This window comes from Saccopteryx leptura, chromosome 6 (genome assembly GCF_036850995.1).
Source record: "Saccopteryx leptura isolate mSacLep1 chromosome 6, mSacLep1_pri_phased_curated, whole genome shotgun sequence".
Lineage (NCBI taxonomy): Eukaryota > Metazoa > Chordata > Mammalia > Chiroptera > Emballonuridae > Saccopteryx > Saccopteryx leptura.
Genome location: NC_089508.1, coordinates 164,237,239 through 164,256,551, shown reverse-complemented (window position 1 = coordinate 164,256,551; position 19,313 = coordinate 164,237,239). Strand labels below are relative to the sequence as shown.

The 19,313-nt window shown below is 41.7% G+C and overlaps 1 protein-coding gene and 1 pseudogene across 3 annotated transcripts in view; both read right to left on the bottom strand.

The window, feature by feature from the left end:
* Positions 1-13,137, bottom strand: part of RNF14 (ring finger protein 14) — a 29,392-nt gene extending 16,255 nt beyond the window's left edge. Inside the window, exons 1-6 of one of the 3 annotated variants that reach the window (XM_066344318.1) lie at positions 12,990-13,137; positions 8,002-8,174; positions 6,666-6,835; positions 5,186-5,337; positions 1,702-2,229; positions 202-430 (exon numbers count right to left, since the gene is read on the bottom strand). In XM_066344318.1, the coding sequence (XP_066200415.1) occupies positions 202-430; positions 1,702-2,229; positions 5,186-5,337; positions 6,666-6,819 (1,063 nt within the window). In that variant the 5' untranslated portion in view covers positions 6,820-6,835; positions 8,002-8,174; positions 12,990-13,137. The other 2 variants (XM_066344317.1, XM_066344319.1) reach the window with 2 other exon arrangements.
* LOC136376286 (small ribosomal subunit protein uS2-like) lies at positions 9,357-10,383 on the bottom strand (annotated as a pseudogene).
* Positions 13,138-19,313: the final 6,176 nt, after the last annotated feature.

Here is a 19,313-nt window from a genome sequence, read left to right as displayed (position 1 = left end):
TTGTCGGTCTCCTCCATTAAGTCCCATGAGGGCATTTGGTCACTACTATAGCCACAGAAGCTAGGACAGTACTAACACAAAACTATCTGTTGAATGAACACTTCTAAATGGAAAACTGGAGTGATTAAGTTTTAGGGTTGTTTCGTTTTTTGTTTTGGAGGGAAAGGGGCAAGGGGAACTGAGTTCACAGTTACCACTTACCAGCAGTGAGCTTACATGGAGAGACGCCATGGTAGGTCAATCTGCACAAGGTACAGAAGGCGAAATTGCAGCTGGAGCAGATGCCCATGGTGCCGCCAGGCTCCTGCATCACAGGCAACTGGCAGCATGGGCGGGGGCAGTACACCACGTCTGCCATCAGATCCAGAGTGGACTGGAGAAGAAGTCGATCATAACGGGCAAATAACTCTGCTTCCACTAGCTCTTTGACCTAAAGGAAAATATTTTAAAACACATAAGTCTGACAATTTCCCAACCATTTCTGATCCTGAGATATCCTTGGGCTACTGGTACAAATTAGATGCCTATAAATTGAACTTCCTACACCTCACTTTAAGATTGACCAGGTGGTGGCACAGGGGATAGAGCATCAGACTAGGATGCAGAGGACCCAGGTTCAAAACCCTGAGGTCGCCGGCTTGAGCACAAGCTCACCAGCTTGAGCACAGGGTCACTGGCTTGAGTGTGGAATCATAGACATGACCCCATGGTCGCTGACTTGAAGCCCAAGGTTGATGGCTTGAGCCCAAGATCGCTGGCTTGAGCAAGGGGTTACTCGTTCTGCTGTGACCCCTTGCTCTAGCCCCCCCCCCCCCCCAGTCAAGGCACATATGAGAAAGCAATCTGAACAACTAAGGAGCTGCAATGAAGAATTGATGCTTCTCATCTCTCTCCCTTCTATCTGTCCCTATCTGTCCCTCTCTTTCTCTTTGTGAAAAATAAAAATCAAACCAAGTATGGCAAATCTCTGTCTTGATCTACACATTCATCAAAACTAAGCAAACTGTACACTTTAAATAGGTACATTTAATTTGATTTTTTAAAAATCACACCAAGCAGGGTTGAAGCCTGTAAATGATTTGGTTAAATATTCTGAGGGATATCCCTTTCAAATCCCAACCTCACACAAAAACAGGCTAATGATTCCCTAAAGTTGATGGCATCCTAGTAAATACATAAATTAAGTCACCAGAATTACTTTATACTTTTTCAATGTTTGTTCGTCCCTATTGAGGATTGCCCATTCTGAGCAAAGAAAACATTTATTTATTTACTTACTTATTTTATAGATAGATTGATTTTAGAAGACAGAGATAGGGGGCAAGGGAAGAAGGGGGAAAGAAAGGAAAAGAGGGAGAGAGGGATACAGAGGGGGAGAGAGAAAAGCATTCCTTTGTTGTTCCACTTAGTTGTGCATTCACTGGTTGCTTCCTGTATGTGCACTAACAGGGGACCCAACCCACAACCTTGATGTTTCAGGACAACGTTCTAACCAACTGAGCTAACAGACCAGGGCCCAAAGGAAGCATTCATGTATGTTTAAATGAGAAAGCAAAACCACAGCATTCTTGATGAATACAGTGAAACAACTTGTGGGCTGGCTCCAAGGCCTCACAATGCACTGATGAGCCCTATCAAGGAAGTTCCTAAGGTCTCTCTTTGTAAAAGAAAATTAGAAAGCAGCTGTCAATAAAGAGTTACCTGACCAGGAGTGGCCACTGAAGGGCACTTGGGTTCTGGGCAGTTGAGGCATTGAACTTGGCCATCTCTAATCTGGATTTCAAAGTAGTCTTTCAGACAGGCTTTGCAGTACACATGCCTGCACTCCAAGAAGTACATGCATTCACTACCCAGCTTCTCACAGAAACAGATATTGCACAGGAACAATTTACTATTAAAGCATTTTATCTGCTGAGCTTGATCAAAGTCCAAGATTTCCTGGATCAGACTTGACAATGATTCCACATCCTGCACAGCTCTCTCATCCACAGCTTCCTCTTGGTCTACATCAGATCCAGCAGCTCCTCCAAAATCTAGCTCTGTGTTGGCAGAGGCTTGAGCCTTCCTTCTCTGAACTTTTTTCTGAGACTCAATCTTGAGCTCAAAAGGAGAGACAATATTCAGGTACCCTAGGGTCTCTTCCTTAAGAAACTGCATCCAAGCAAACAGGACCACACTGCCACGGTGTTCTTCCCACAGGTTGTCTAAGTGCTTGCAGAGAGCAGAGAGCTAGGAGAAAACACATGAGGATGCTGGTGAGTTGGAAAGACCACAATGCCTTCAACTGATTTCCCTTGAAATCTTTAAGGTAGGCTCTTACAGGAAGCTAAAGGAAGTACCATGAAAACAAGAGACAGTACAACTTCACAAGATGTAGAACTAGGTTTACATATGTGCCACTGAACGGAGGACTTTTTCTGTTCTTTCATTGTTATGTTAGTATTGCTATATACCTCATGTAGGAGAAAGAGATCCAGTTCTAAAATGAACTATTTCTATTCCTGTGGAGTCCTAGCCCTGTACATACCTGCAATAGTGGTTAGAAAGAGAACAGTTTAAAAGTTTTAAAATTAATTCTAAATTGCAGTTCTATCAAAAAGCCAACTCATGGGAAAAGACTCAGTAACAGGCTCCAACCTCAGAGTCCTTGTTACTCAGATTTCCAAGCTGGTTTTAACTGAGTAACTAGGGCTTATACCAGATCCTGGTGAATGGAGGCAGGCAGACTGATACTGAAGCTGGACATGATTACAAGCCCTCAACATGGTTTGGCTGCCATGAATTAAGTTCACTTTCCTGGTTCAATCCTGATCAGAGTGCACAGGAGCAGCACCCATCTGCTTCTCCACCCCTCCCTCTTTCTCTCCCCCTCCCACAGCCATGGCTCACGCAGTTTCAGTAAGCTGGCCCTGGGTGTTGAGGATGGCTCCATGGCCTCACCTCAAGTGCTAAAATAGTTTGGTTATTGAGCAACAAAGCAGCAGCCCCAGATGGGCAGAGCATCACCTGGCAGGCGGGCTGCCAGGTGGATCCTGGTTGGGGTGCATGCGGGAGTCTGTCTCTGCCTCCCTGCTTCTCACTTAATTAAAAAAGCAAAAAAAGATTAGACAACTCATGCTTTCCTACATTTACATGAATATGCTTATGAGATCAACCACACTTTTTAGAAACCTGCTGAAAGCTGTAAGATGGAATAAACACTAAAAAGAAGCTCTGAGCTTTGTTTGAGCCACCAAGTCCAATAAAGAAACTATTCTTCTTCATCTTCTTCTCTAGCCCCTTCTCAAGAGGCCTCTAGGATGCACATAAATGCAAGAAAGGGGGAAACATAAAGAAGAAGAGGAGAGAGACTGTCTATGTATATATATTGATGGAGGAATAATGGAAAACACAAGAAAACTAAACCTACTTTTCTGCTATTTACCAACCCCAATGCAATGAAAGGTCCCTGTGTCAACTTCCCTGTCAACAGGTGAAATTCATAATGCCAAGGAATCAGGGCCCAGCAACAAACAAGAACCAATCCAAGAAGGAGCATAGGAGGCCAATTAAATGTCAATTATATACACAAAATGTTTATTTGATAGAAAACCCTACTGCAATTTTAGAAACTGTAATTTTACATATGCAAATTCACACTGTAATTTTACATATGTAAGTTTATATACTGTAATTTTACCTATATAACCCAAAATAATGAACAACTCTAGTCTCCCTATGGCCTCCAAAGCCAGCATTAAGTAGATTCTATTGCAATATATGGCTGGAATCCGAAACTACAACCACACAGCCAATTAATCTGTCCTGTGTTGTTCATGCATGAATGTATATGCATGCATACATATGCATGGATGTAAAGTATCAAGAGCTCTCTTGAGAAATGGCACTATAAATATCTAAATAATTCAGTCAACTGTCAGTGATCTAAATGTCAAACAGACTTACTATTGGAAAGTGGCCAGATAACTCAATGTCTAGCATGGATTCCCTCTGGCACAGTTATTTTATATGTATTATCTTTTTATTAAAGTTTAATTTTGTCCGTAAACCTCAATTTTATAAAAGCACTCTCATCTAAAAGATTAGACTGTTGGGGCAGGGACAAAAGGGGGATTCAAAACTACCTGGTCAGAAAGGAAAAACTGACAAGCTGTTCCTTCCGGTCAGTAACTGACAACTTTTGTCTTAATATTCACAACCGAGCAATCTTTATCATGACTTCTAGAAAAGTAACTGCTATTAATGCATTATCTACCCCAGAACACTTTATATTAGCTTAAAGTCATACTTACATCTCAGTCAAGAGTTGTTTGTTACTTGGAAAGAAATATAACTGGGAGGAAATGATGGCTCATAAGGTCTCAAACCTTCACAAGCTATCTATAGGAATCATACATACTGCTCAGAAAAGTTAGGGGATATTTCAACATGAATATGAAGCAATAAGGAAAAAAAAGAAGTGTTTATTTTTTAATTAAACAAGAACATCAAAAAAGCAAACAAGTCAAAGAAAGTTGTTTGAATATCAAATGAGATGCAAAACCAACTTTTATTTCATTGGTGAAAATGCACCACACGAAAGGCTGAAAGTACTGGAGTATCTGCACGTTCCCTGATCCCCTCATTTTTGTGAGCAGTGTACATTTCTATTTGAATGTAATTACATCTATGTGAGAGACGAGTCAAGTATTTTTTCTGATTATACAGATTTTAAAAAAGAAAAGCACTTATATAGTCACTTGGGAAGTTTGTTTATTCTAACTATATTAGCTCAATTTTGTCTTCCTAATTATAATTAAATCTTTCTCTTAAGAAATGCATAAGAAACTAAGAAAAAAAGAGTAATTCCAACATCTAAGGAAAATGAGGAGGACCTTATAGTTTCATCACAATACAGATTAAATGGAAAAATAGTAAGGCAAGAAAAGAAATAATATACTTGATTAGAAAGTACTCCCACCACAATTCATAAGTGATTAATCATTTTAATTACTGCCATTCCTTTCTAAAACACCAAACATTTTCAATTCATTAACATTAGGATTGATGAAGGCAAGGGAAAAATTACAAAATCAAAGCCATTTGTTCCTCATGCACTGAAGTCAAGATCAAGGTAGTCTTCAATTAAAGATGATTTTTTTAAGTTTCTAAAAATGGATAGCAGAAATTAAGTTTCGGGTCTAACCTGAGTTGGTGACAGCCATTTGCCACTAAGTGTGAATGAAGGTGGGGAGGAGGATGGATAATCTGGTGGCAGTTCAAAGTTCAGCACAAGTGGAGGCAGAAAGCAAATGGTGTATTCAAAGCCACTATTCTGGAGACACTCATTTGAATTGCCTGAACCAAAAACAAAGATTAGAAAGGATCAGTGGGTCAACACTTGAGTGTCCATTACTGCTGAGCAGTGCTCAAGAAAGATTCAATGCTTTTGTTGAGGGGATAAAAACCCTCCCCCAAAGCACTATTTCCTGAATTTAACTTCGTAGCCGCCACCTTTAAAAATAAATCTTGTAAACCCTTGGAAAATCTACTAAACACCATGAGATTTATAATGAAGATAAACAATTTATCTTGTATATACTTTTGAGTACAATTCCTAACACTAATGAGCAAGTAATATACAATGTTTCCTTTTGTTGTTGTTTTACAGTAGATGATTAGAGATATAATCTAGAGAAAAGGATGTTTATTTCTATCAAAGAGCCATGACCTTCTTAAACCAGCATGTGTCAACTACCCATAAATCATAGTTGGGATGATTTGTGCCAACACAATGATCTCAGATTTGAGGGCAAGATACAGCACACAACACTCTCACAAAGTTTCATTTTAAATCATCACACTTTCTTTTCTCAACACCTTTATAGTAGAAACATTTGAGAAAGTGTGCATCAAAGTCTTCTGTAAAAGTCTGAATCAAATAAAGGATTTTTCCCCCTAAGCAAAGGGTCACAGAGTTTAACATGTCACATGTTTATGGTAGTTTAAATGATTCTGGAAACTAAATAATAACCACTACCATGGTACTTCAAAGCTTCCAAGTGTTTTCACACACATTATTTCATTTCCTCTTTTATTATCCCTATTTAATAGCCAATGACTCATGGCTGATAAATTTTTAGTTAAAAGATTAGGATGCATGAAATATACAGAATAACCCAAATTCAATAATCAAAAGGTGGACTGAAACTGAAAACTGTTTACCTCCCAGTCCAATTTTCACTTAAAACAGAAAGATGCATTAAATCTGTAATAATACCATCTATCACTAATGCCTATAAACATAAGATGATAAATAATTTAGGTTTCAGATTCACAGATACAGAGAATATAGACAGATTACAGAGGGGGTCTGGGTGAAAAGGTGACAGGATTAAACAGTATAAATTGGTAGTTACAAAATTGCCACAGAGATATAGATTATAGCATAGGAAATACAGTCAATAATATCATATCTATGTATGGGGCCAAGGGGGTAGGTGAAGCCGCAGGAGGGCCACTCTGTAAAAAGTACATGATTTTCTAACCACTCTGCTATACATCTGAAATTAATACAGAATAATACTGAACATAAACTGTAATTGAAAAATTACTTAGGTTTCACTAAGAAATGGAGAATAACCTTTACTTAGAAAAATTAGCTTAAGAGAATATTATTAACTAACCGCTCACAAATATCTTGAAATTTTGTGGTAAATCCAAATAGATCCTGGTTTCTCCACCTTGGACAGACTCTGCTTTTCTAAATTCATCGCCATCATAAATACTCGCCAGGGCCAGCAATTCATCCTCCTGAGCTTCTCGGTCTTCTGACGACATTTAATTTTCTGAAGAGCTGAAGATAATCATTTAAATCAGTTAACAGAAAAGACTCAGGTTTGGAAAAGTCTAGGAGCACTTAAAAATAAAAAAGCTTCTTCACAAATAAGTGCAAAGGATTAATTAATATTTTCACTTTTCTGCATGTCTCATATGTCTAATATTCTAGTAGCTTTGCAATAGTAACAGCCCCCCGCCCCCATGACTGTAGTGCTAATTGCTGACTTTTATCAGTTAGGAATGACTGATTTAGGGGGGAAAAGTATAATTAAAAATTTTTTGGAAGGACAAATCACAAATTACTTAGACTTGACCACTAAACCTCACCATGTGCCTTGCCCACTAAAGGTGTCAATGTACACTTGATGTATTTTTAAAAGTAAATGAATATTTTAAGTCCACAGCAATCTGTAGGGCAGGTTTTATCAAACTCAGGATGCTGACATTTTGGAACAAATAATACTTTGTTGTAGAGGGCTGTCCTGTACGTCGTAAGATATGTACCAGCATCCGTGGCTTCAACCTACCAAATGCCAACAGCATCCCCCTCCCTCGAGAGTTGTAACAGTCAGAACTATCCTGACATAGCCAAATGTCCCCAGGGGGCAAAATTAGTCCCAGTTCAGAACACCCCATTCTAGAGAATGTTACAGACACAGATACTACATAAGAGAGTTAGATAACTGAGGAAGCAGCAAAATAACATTAAATTTTGGGAATAATACCAGATTTTTTCAAATCAATTTTAAGACTTACCATTACTTTAGGTAACACAAATATGTCAAAATTAAAGTGTGAATTAATATTTTTTCATCACGACTAAAAGATGTACCACAATTTCAGACAATTTAAATGTGAAAAAATATGTAATGAGAAACTACAAAAATTATCTAATAAAATGACAACAAAAAATGACCATTCTGTCAATTAAAATATTGAGACTATAAATGTATTTGCAAATATGCTCCTTCTCAACCAAAAAGTTTTAATTGAAATGTACAAACTAAAAAGTTAGGACATGGTTTTTCACATTATAAAAGGTGACATTACAAAATTTAGACATGAATTATTTAAAATAATTCCATTTTCAAAAAATAATTTTGTTTCAGCAGATAATGGTTTTGCTTAAGCTGTGTCCCTATCAAAGACACAGTGACATGCTCCATTTGAGATCAGTTATACCTGTTAATAACAACCAGAAGAAAAGAATATTAACACTGCAGTCTATTTCAGTTCAGAGTCTGTAATTCATGCAAACATCCCATTTATTCTCCAGACGGAGATGAGGCTGCTGAAGTTGGATAAGAGGCCAAGATGTGGAACTCATACTAGATATACTATAGAAATCCTGCCATCTGCAGAAAAAAACACAAAAGATGGTGTTAGAACCCACTTCAAATTTAAATTCTGAATTCCCATTATTCCCTCTTACCTCAAACACATCCTAACACAAAGTCAAACCTAAACTGTAGCTGCATATGACTCTCCCTAGAACAGCCTAACCAAGCCTCTTGGTCAAAGGCGCACTTGCATGTACTCAGCAAGTGTACTCAGCAAAGAGAGAGGTCTTATCTGCCGTATTCAGCCCTGGGAGGAGTGAGGTCCATCAAGGTCATGAGAGGATAGCATACCACATCCTTGACAAACATGTTCTAGGGCAGGGGTCGGGAACATATGGCTCGTGAGCCAGATGTGGCTCTTTTGATGGCTGCATCTGGCTCGCAGACAAATCTTTAAAAAAAATGCTAAAAATATAAAACCTTCTCATGTATTACAATCCATTCATTTCTTACCACTCATGTTCATGGCTGCGGGTGGCTAGAGCCAATCACAGCTGTCCTCTGGGACAACACCAAATTTTTATTGGATAATGCGTAATGTACCGGTCGCATGGCTCTCACGGAATTATATATATTTTTAATATATATATATATTTATTAAATTTAATGCAGTGACATTGATAAATCAGGGTACATATGTTGAGAGAAAACATCTCCAGATTATTTTATTTGATTGTGCTGTATACCCCTCCCCCAAAGTCAAATTGTCTTCTGTCACCTTCTATCTGGTTTTCTTTGTGCCCCTCCCCTCCCCTCCCCACCCCCATTGCCATCACATTCTTGTTCATGTCTCTGAGTCTCATCGGAATTACATTTTAAAATATGTGGCATTCATGGCTCTCTCGGCCAAAAAGGTTCCCAACCCCTGTCTAGGGTCTGTGTTTTTCCTTTCCTCTTCTGCTGCTTCTATTCCTTCATTTCCTATCCCCCTCCAGGTTTTCCTCTCACCTGCTCACTAATTAATACTACCAGGGACACTGCACATTAGGTTAATTTAAGCACAACAGCAAGATGTTTAAAAACAAAGTGAAAACAAGAAAAGCATTCACACATGTGCACACACAGGAAAACTTTTTTTTAAGAAAGTTTATTTTCCATCAAACTTATTTCCATTCTGTTTAAGAGTTTGGGGAAGGCCAGCATAAGACCACTCAGTAGTTGTTCCCACCCAGTCAGTAGCCTGAGCAGTGGGCTGCAGACCAGTCTTCAGCAGCAAGCTAGCGCTCCAGTCTTCAGCAGAAAACTGCTGCACAGGCACAGAGGCCACCTGCACGCCTGCAGACCTGCGACCTCAGGTTGAGCAGCAGCAGTGACTCAGGAGCTGGAGCAGTCCTTTCACCCTGAAATCCTTCTTGGTCACAGCCTTTTCAGCAGCAGCCAGCTCTTCCTTTTCAATCTCTTCAGGATCTCTGTAGAAGTAGACCAGGCATGACCTCCCATGGGTGTTCACAGGAGATAGTGCCACGCATGCGCAGAACTTCCCAGGTCAGCAACAATCACAACACCCACTGAGTGAGCTCCCTTGTTGTTTCAAGGGATGGCAATGTGCACAGAGCGCAGGAGAGAGCCTGTATTACACAGAGTAATGGTCAGCAGGTTACCAAGACGCCTCTGTGAGAGGCTGGTGGTCAGCTCTGGGATCAGTAAGCACAAGAAGTCTTGGCTCCAGAAGGCTGCCTGGATGCGGTTACTGAAGCTTGCAGGAGTGAAGCAGCCAGCAACAGGAGTGGCTCCAGGGGCAGCAGCAAACTTCAGCACAGCTCACTGGCCAGTATTCCTGGACCAAATGACACCAGCACCAGCGGGGTTTTCAAAGGCAACATTGGCATGAGCTGCCAGCAGAAGGTTCTCTTCAGATTTATAATGTAGATGCCATCACTTTTCCTTTTGTAAATGGACAGTTCCACTTGGAAGTCAAGGTTGGTGCCACCTAAGTGAGTTCCTGCTGCAAGGAATTTGAAAACATCCTCCTTTGTTTCAGGTCATCAAGGGCTCCAGACATTGTGCAAGTTTCCAAGGCTGTATGGGCCCCTCTCAGGGCGGTGCAGAAAGGCTAAATTCAGTTTAAATGCTTTAAAGCCAGGCTTCTGAGCAGGGAGTGAGGAGGAAGGGGAGGGTGGCCCACAGATGAGTTATGAACACTCCTATGAACACCCCAAAATTATATAAAAAAATATATGAACCATAATTTTAAGACCAGATTTTCAGATGTATGACTCCCAAATACATTATAAATAAAATTTAGAATCAATTTACATTTACTGAGCACCTACTATGTACTGTACTAGATCCTATCAAATTACCTTATTTAATTGTAAAAAATTTTACCAGATATAGTACATGATGATAAAATAATTTAGCTTTGTTTCTTCTTCTTTAAACATTTATAAATGGGGTGAGAGTTTCTGCTTTTAGGTTAGTGTTCTCCATATTGTCGGCGCATTAGAATCACCTGAGCAATTAAATCGGGTATCAGCGGCTATCCAAGCTCTCCGAATGATTATTACATGCAGCCAGGACTGATAAGACCTACTTCCAACAACAGTTCCTCATGATCGACACCAGACGCCAGCTTCTGAAGCTGCCATAAGGGTCCCAGTCCCTTAATTCAAGTTGCTGAAATACATTTCTCCCTTATTCTATCCCTTCAGTAATCTAGTAGGCAAATTGCGGCTCACGAGCCATGTGCGGCTCTTTGGCTCCTTGAGTGTGGCTCTTCCACAAAAGACCACGTGCGGGCGCTACTTCGATAAGGAATGTACCTATCTATATAGTTTAAGTTTAAAAATTTTGGCTCTCAAAAGAAATTTCAATTGTTGTACTATTGATATTTGGCTCTGTTGACTAATGAGTTTGCCAACCACCGTGTAATGTCGGTGGCCGAGGCCAGGAGGTTTCACATTGGTTCGGGCAGATGGTAGAAAAACTGCAGAGCCGGAAAGGGTTGGCCCAGTCTGTTTAATAAAGTCTCACAATGGCAGACAAGCATACAGGAAGGGGAAACCGCCCTTCAGGCAAACAAACAGCAAAATGGCCTCTCATAGTGGCGAGCAAGCAATCCGCCATCTCTCCTCCCTGGAGCGCAAGCACCCACAGCTTTATATAGGCAGAGCTGGATTTAATGGCGGACCCACCAGGGTGCGCGCTCTAGGCCTCAACTTCTGAAGAGCTCCTTAAAACCCCAACTTTACACTTTTGTCTAATGACACCGCTTGGTTTCATATGTGCAATTTTAACATTAATAGTACATAATATTTTTTATTTACTTAAAAATATGGTTAACGTGTATTTTTATTTTTGCTTTTTTTTTCTTCTGTGCCTGGGGCCTCAACGGACCTTAATCCACCTCTGTATATAGGCTATGCACACGTGCCTCTGCCATGTGCTCACACACTAATCAAGCAAAGTGCTGGCAGCTGGTAACCCCGCTAGCAAACCTAATACAACTGCCCCACACAGACCCACCTCCAAAGCCCCTACTCCATGTAGAAATTTATTATTTTTTTTAACTTATTTTTTTCTTCTTCTCTTCCAAGTGAGAGGAAGGGAGATAGAGACAGATTCCTGCATACTCCCCACCAGGATCCAACCGACAACCCCGTCTGGGGCCATGCTTGCAACCCAGCCATTTTTAGCGCCTGGGGCCAATGCACCCGATTTCCAGACACCTCTGAAGGAGCGGAAGAGAGAGAAGGGAGAGGAGGAGGGGGCCAAAAAGCAGATGGTCGCTTCTCCTGTGTGACCTGCGAGGGAATCCAACCCCGGACATTCATACACCTGGTGGAGCTTTACCACTGAGCAAACTGGCCAGGGCCTAGAAATTTCTAATTAGACATCACGCCTGTCTTTAAAAGTCCAGCAAACGTTTTTACTGTAACTTTCCTGTGACACTGCCATACCCCGGACCTTGCATTACAGAAATTTACATTTCCTCTCCTACCTGGCTGCATAAGTTATTTAAGGGCAAGAATCAAGTCTTTGCTTGTGTATTGTTCTTAGTGCCTTGAATTGGACATTGGGGAAAAAAAGAGAATTAAATTGGAATGAGATGTAGTGTGCTGAAATAAGGCGGGGGGCAGATCACAAGGTTCAGTAACAGTGCTGCCACATCCCACTAGAAGCAGGTTAAGGTGGTCGTCAGAGTAACAGCAAGAACAGTAACACTTGGTGAGCTCTTACTTCGTGTGAGCCCTTTAAATGCATTAATTCCTGTTAGGTTCCCACAACCCATGAAGCAAGTCCTGTCACCATTTCCATTACACAGATGAGAAAAATGACATTTTAAGTCCTTTTCCGGCCCAAGGTCACACGGCTAATATATAACTAAAGCTGGATTCAGACCACCCTGTTTCTTCACCTGTAACACAGGAACCAGAATAAACGCCGGCGCCATCAGACAAGAGAGAATTCCAGCTATTAGTTTTGGCAAGCCGAACCCACTACCCTGCGGCCTGGGAAAATCCTACTTGTCCCCTCCACGCCGCGGGGGCTCTAGAGCTGGAGTCAGCACGCCGCCGGCCGCCGCTGCCTCCTCCGCTCACCAACCGGCGTGTAGAGTCGTAGTTGTGCGACTCACCTACAACCGGGGGCAGGCCCAAGCCTCGCTACCTGCCCCAGCGCCTGGACACAGAGACGCCGTGCGGCCGGTTGAGGTCCCGAAGAAGCAGGCCGTGGGCTCGCCCTTCTTTTTCCGAGCGCCCCGGGTAGGTCTTAGCCGGGCCGGGCTGGGGGCGCCCCGTCCGGTGTTTGGGGGTGCCGAAGGCCACTAAGCAGTCCCAGCCCGGCCGCCCTTCTCTGTCTTGCGCGCACGGAGCGCGGTCCCCTGCGTACCTTCCGGCCGTCCCACCGTACTGGGCCCGAAAGTTCCGCTCTCCGCCCTAATCCCGAGTCCTCACACCGCTTCTCTCCTGACGGGTCTGGAGACGCCGGGCTCAACCTGCGCACCGCCTCTTCCGTCTTCGGAGCTGTCAGCTGAGCCAGGTGGATTCCGCCAGGGCAGCCCCGAGTGTGCAGAGCTCTGCGCAGCCGCCGCGCCCGCCCCGGCCCCTCGGCCGCCCCCCGCAGGCAGAAGGCGGCTCTGTAGGCGGCACCGCCGTCACAACACCGCCCCACAAAAGTACTGTGCTAAGCGGGGGGAAGAAGTTGATACAAATGCAGATCTGGGACCCCGTGCCCAGCGGGCCCCTTTCAGTAGTTCTGGGATAGGACCTGGAAATTAGAATTTTTTCCAACCCCAGAGGTGATCGCGAGGCAGCGGTCTATCTGGGACGGACACTCTGGTAACAATCCCAGACCTGCTCCTCCAGGTAGACTTAAGCAAGCTTCCCTCCCCTCTTCTGATTCCACCTTCCTAAAAATGTCACCCATCTTTCTGGCACCTCCACGATGAAAGTATTCACTCATTGTTCATTTAATAACAATAATAACCACCACATTCACTGAGCAATTAGGCCGCTTCAAGCACTGTGCTGAGTGCTTTATGTACATTACGAATCTTCACTATAACCTTATGATTTAGGTACTATTTGTTATTTCCACTTTATAAATGAGGAAACAAACTTAGGGGGTTCAAGAACTTACCAAAAGGCACACGAAACTGAGTGGGAATTAAATTTACATCTCCCCTACCTCATGCCATATTAAAAAATTAACTCAAAACGACTCAAAGGCCTATATACGTGAGAATTAAAGCTAACTATAAAACTCCTAGAAGAAAATGTAACAGTAAATCTTCATGAAGTTGGATTAGGCAAATTATGGATTATGACACCAAAGCACAAGCAACAAAAGAAAAGAAAAACAGATAAATTAGATTCATCAAAATTAAAAACTTCTATGCTTAAAAAAAACTATCAAGAAAGTGAAAAGGGAACACACAGAATAGGAGAATATATTTGCAAATCGTATATCTGATAAAAGCCTAATATCCAGAATATATTTTTAAAAACCCCCACAATACAAAGACAACAAAAAGACAACTCAGTTTAAAAATGGGCAAAGATCTGACTAGAAATTCTCCAAAGAAGATATATAAATGGTCAGTAAACACAAGGAAAGATGCTCAACATCATTAGTCATCAGGAAAATGCAAATCAAAATCACAATGAGAAACCACTTTATGTTCACTAGGATGGTTGTAATACAAAGACAGGTAATAACAAGTGTTGATGAGTATGTGAAACAATGGGAACCCTGATACACAGGCTGATGGGAAGGTAACAATGGTGTAACAACTTTGGAAAACAGTCTGACAGTTCCTCAAAAAGTTAAACATAGAGTTACAATAAAACTACTCCTAGGTACATGCCCAAGAGAATTTAAAACATATGTTCTCACAAAAACTGCACACAAATGTATAATTATATTTGTACATAGTATACACATATGTATGCTATAGCAGCAGTATTCACACTGGCCAAAAGGTAGAAACAACTCAAATATACAACATGAATGAAACTTGAAGTGGAAGAAACTAAAAGAAGTCAGACACAAAAGGTCACATATTGTATGATTCCATTTATATGAAAAGTTTGGTGGCCTGACCTGTGATGGCGCAGTGGGATAAAGCGTCGACCTGGAACACTGAGGTCGCTGGTTCGAAACCTTGGGCTTGCCCGGTCAAGGCACATATGGGAGTCGAAGCTTCCTGCTCCTCCCCCTTCTCTCTCTGTCTCTCTCTCTCACTCCTCTCTCTCTAAAAAAATCAATAAATAAAATATTAAAAAAAAAAAAAAGAAAAGTTTGGAATGGACAAATCCTTACAGACAGGAAGTAGGTTAGTGGTTGTCAGGGGCTGAGGAAGGAAGACAGGGGATGGGACTGTATGAGGGTTCTTTTGGAAGACGAAAATATTGTGGAATTTGATAGTGGTGATGGTTGCACAACTTTGGGAATATATACTGCTCACAAAAATTTGGGGATATTTTAGCCCTTCATATTCATTTTGAAATATCTCCTAATTTTTGTGAGCAGTATACTAGAAACCACTGGATTATATACTTTAAAAGGGTGAATTTTATGTGAATTATATCTCACTAATTTAGGAGCAAAGCACTGTTCTCAGCACTTCAGTGAAATGCTGAAATGTTGGTTCCTGCTCCAGATTATCATAAAACTAATGTGCCAGTGATCTAATAAGCTCTTGTGTCCTTATCATATATGTCTCCCCATAGAAAAGCAACCTGCTGAGCTAGGCCTCTGACCCAAGGCTACAAAATTCTAAACATACTAATCAACACTGCCTCCCATGCAGGACTGAGTCCGTGGGAGAGCCACCTGTGCAGTCACACACATGGCCCTGCACTCAAGAGGGCCTCAGGCTTACAGGGGCCCTGCTTTTGGTCGAATGATCTGCTATGACCATCTTCAAATTCTTACATTCTACAAACTCTGCATTTTCATTTTGCACTGGGCTCCACGAATTATGTTGCTTCACCCTGTACCGAGGAAGAAAGAGAAAGCAAGTGGGTAAATTGGGGCACTGGAGGTGCTAACCTGACTGCTAGAAAGAAAAAAGTTTTGAAATGCAAATAATCGCCTGACCAGGTGGTGGCGCAGTGGATAGAGCGTCGGCCTGGGATGCAGAAGACCCAGGTTCGAGACCCCGAGGTCGCCAGCTTGAATGTGGGCTCATCTGGTTTGAGCAAAAGCTCACCAGCTTGAGCCCAAGGTCGCTGGCTCGAGCAAGGGGTTACTCGGTCTGCTGAAGGCCCATGGTCAAGGCACATATGAGAAAGCAATCAATGAACAACTAAGGTGTTGCAACGTGCAACGAAAAATTAATGATTGATGCTTCTCATCTCTCTCCGTTCCTGTCTGTCTGCCCCTGTCTATCTGTCTCTGTAAAAAAAAAAAAAAAGAAAAAAGAAAAAGAAATGCAAATAATCTCTCTTAATTTTCTATACTGTCAGTCTTGGCTGTCACAGAACTGAAACCTAACTATCTCTGTAACAAATACCAAAAGCAGAAAAAAACACACTCTTTTGTGTGTGTGTGTCTGTGTGTGTGTGAGTGTGTGTAACAGAGATAGAGAGAGGGACAGACAGGAAGGAAGGGAGAGAGATGAGAAACATCAATTCTTTGTAGCAGCTCCTTCGTTGATCATTGATTGCTTTCTCATATGTGCCTTGACTGGAGGGCTACAGCAGAGTGAGTGACTCCTTCCTCAAGCCAACGACCTTGGGCTCAAGCCAGTGACCATGGGGTCATGTCTATGATTGCATGCTTAAGCCAGTGACCCTGCGGTCAAGCTGGTGAGCAGTCCCTCAAGTCGGATGAGCCCACGCTCAAGCCAGTGAGCTCAGGGCTTCAAACCTGTGTCCTCTGCATCCCAGTCCAACGCTCTACCCACTGCACCACTGCCTGGTCAGGCAGAAACATACTCTTTAAAAATGCAAAGAAAGCCTGACCTGTGGTGGCGCAGTGGATAAAGCGTCGACCTGGAAATGCTGAGGCTTGCCTGGTCAAGGCACATATGGGAGTTGATGCTTCCTGCTCCTCCCCCCCTTCTCTCTCTCCTCTCTCTCTCTCCCCCTCTCTCTCTCCTTTCTAAAATGAATGAATGAATGAATGAATAAATAAATAAATAAATAAATAAATATGCAAAGAAAGTAAGAATCTCTGAAGTCACTCACTAATGTCATTGTTCATGTTTAACCAAAGGAAATAAAACCAAGAACAATTCACATGCAACCCTACCTCAGAGGTGAGACCATGAATCCTGTCAGAGACCTCCCAGATGCAAGAGTGAGAGGGCCTAAGAACCAGCTCAGGAAATTCTCACAAAATCTAAGCAGGAGGTGAATTGTGACATCATACTATGATCTCATGTCAGAGGTTGCTGGATGGAGGAAATAGAAAAGAATTCCAAAGCAGTGTTAATAATTTGGATGAATGTTTAAAGTGGACTAAACATTTAGAGTTCAGTTTTGAGGTCAGGATCGGATAAAGAGAATTTTCTAATAAATTTTGTGTTTAGACTTCATAAAAATAACAGACTTTCATTTCTTGGTTTCATATGCCAGTTTAGTTTTTTTCTTTTTTTTTTTTTTATGACAGAGACAGAGAGACAGACAGACAGAAAGGGAGAGAGATGAAAAACATCAATTCTTCGTTGTGGCTCCTTAGTCTCTTTAGTTGTTCACTGATTGCTTTCTCATATGTGCCTTGATCGAGGGGCTGCAGCAGAGTGAGTGACCCCTTTGGGCTCAAGCCAGTGACCATGGGGTCATGTCTATGATCCCACGCTCAAGCCAGCAACCCCTCACTCAAGCTGGTGAGCCCACACTCAAGCTGGAGACCTTGGGATTTTGAACCTGGGTCCTCCACATCCCAGTCCAATGCTCTAACCACTGCGCCACTGCCTGGGTTAGTCTTTTAAATTTAACTGCCCCTGTGTGCCCAGCCCTCCACTGTGCTAAGCAATTTACATGCATTATCTCATTTACATACCCAGGACCCCATGACTGAGGTAATTTCATCCCTCCCATTTTATAGATAAGGACATTGAGACATTTAAGGGGTGATGTGATTGGAAGGTCCGCCTGACCTGTGGTGGCGCAGTGGATAAAGCTTGAGGTTGCCGGTTCGAAACTCTGGGCTTGTCTGGTCAAGGCACATGTGGGAGTTGATGCTTCCTGCTCCTCCCCCCTCCTCTCTTTCTCCTGTCATTGTGTATTTGCTCACCCTATAGATCTTAAACGTTATTACAAGAGAATCTGAACAAAAAAGGAAGCAACTACACTAACAGCACAATTATAAATGACTAATAATCAGACATGTGTAGGAAAAGACCCTGCACAAATATTAATGGCAGTTAACTTCAGAGCAGGGGTTACTTGGAGACAAGAGATCTTGGAGTGTGTTAACCATAACAGGAGACTGGCCTGGGGCTACTTGAATGCAAGTGCGCAGGATTCTTGAAGGAATGCCTCCAAGAACCAGATGTTCTTTATGATCAGATGTCCTTTGTGATTGATAAGCTCTGAGACTCTGACTCTTCTCATGTCCTTGTTCATGAAGGAAACAGTAGACGTGCAGGGTTGGGGATGAAACGGATGGGAAAAAAGGCTTTTGTAGCTTTCTAGTTTTATCTGCTGAGCTATGGCTTTTGGAACTCAATAAATATGCAATGGTGCAATTTCTCTGGGCTAATTCTGCCTAAGAGTTTCAGCCCTCTGCTATACTACTTTCATTTGACATGTCTTTTTCCTTGCGAGTCCCGTAACATCTGGCACCCAACATGGGGCTTGAAAAGGATAGAGGTTGCAGTCTCGGGATCATCAGACCGAAGGGGATATAAGACCGCTCTGTAGGTAAGCGAAACCTTCAGGAGGCAGAACAATGGAGAATTCCCACACCAATTCCCCATCAGAGAAGACCCAGTACATGAAACTACTACAAGTATTATTAATAGGGTCTGGTATAATCTGTTAAGGATAAGAATTTTAAGTTACTTTTTAAAAATGTTAAGAAGCATTGTTATTGGTTTCAGCCACAGGAAAGGCTGCTTTAACTTTGAAAACATGGAAATGGCATGCTCATCAACAAGGAATTACTATTCCTCTTTCTGTTTGGTCTCCTTATAATTTAATCTCTTTTCCTTTGCAACCATTACAGTCTGATTCTGAATCCTCATGGCTTCCAGCTCATCAGGTAATGTCTCATATTAATTATGGTTAAGTAAAAAACCAATATAGGTTGAGCAGTAACTGTTAAAAGGAGAGAACCTTGAAGCATTACATCACTTGGTACAAACTCAATTAGAATTAGGACATATAGAAGAATCACAAAGTCCTTAAAATTCTCCAGTCTTTGTAATAAAGAAAAAATCTGGAAAATGGAGAATGCTTACTGATTTTCTTTGGTGTTTTGGCTACAATCCTCTGAACCATCATTTTGTTTCTTATTCTTTGACTGGAAATTTGGGTGGGGAACTCCTGATGGATCTGATTACAAAATCTCTTAGTGGCTACCACATTTTATTTTCTTCTTGGAAGATTTTGATTAGTCTCATCCATCCTTAGTCTCTGTTATAAAATGCCCTGACTAAAACCAGGCAGGCATCTTTCTAGACTGATTATGCTCTGAAATCCTGGATTTCTCTCTGGTTTGTCTGAATCTAGTCTCTGTTTAGTTTTTGTTTAATGTTGTCTA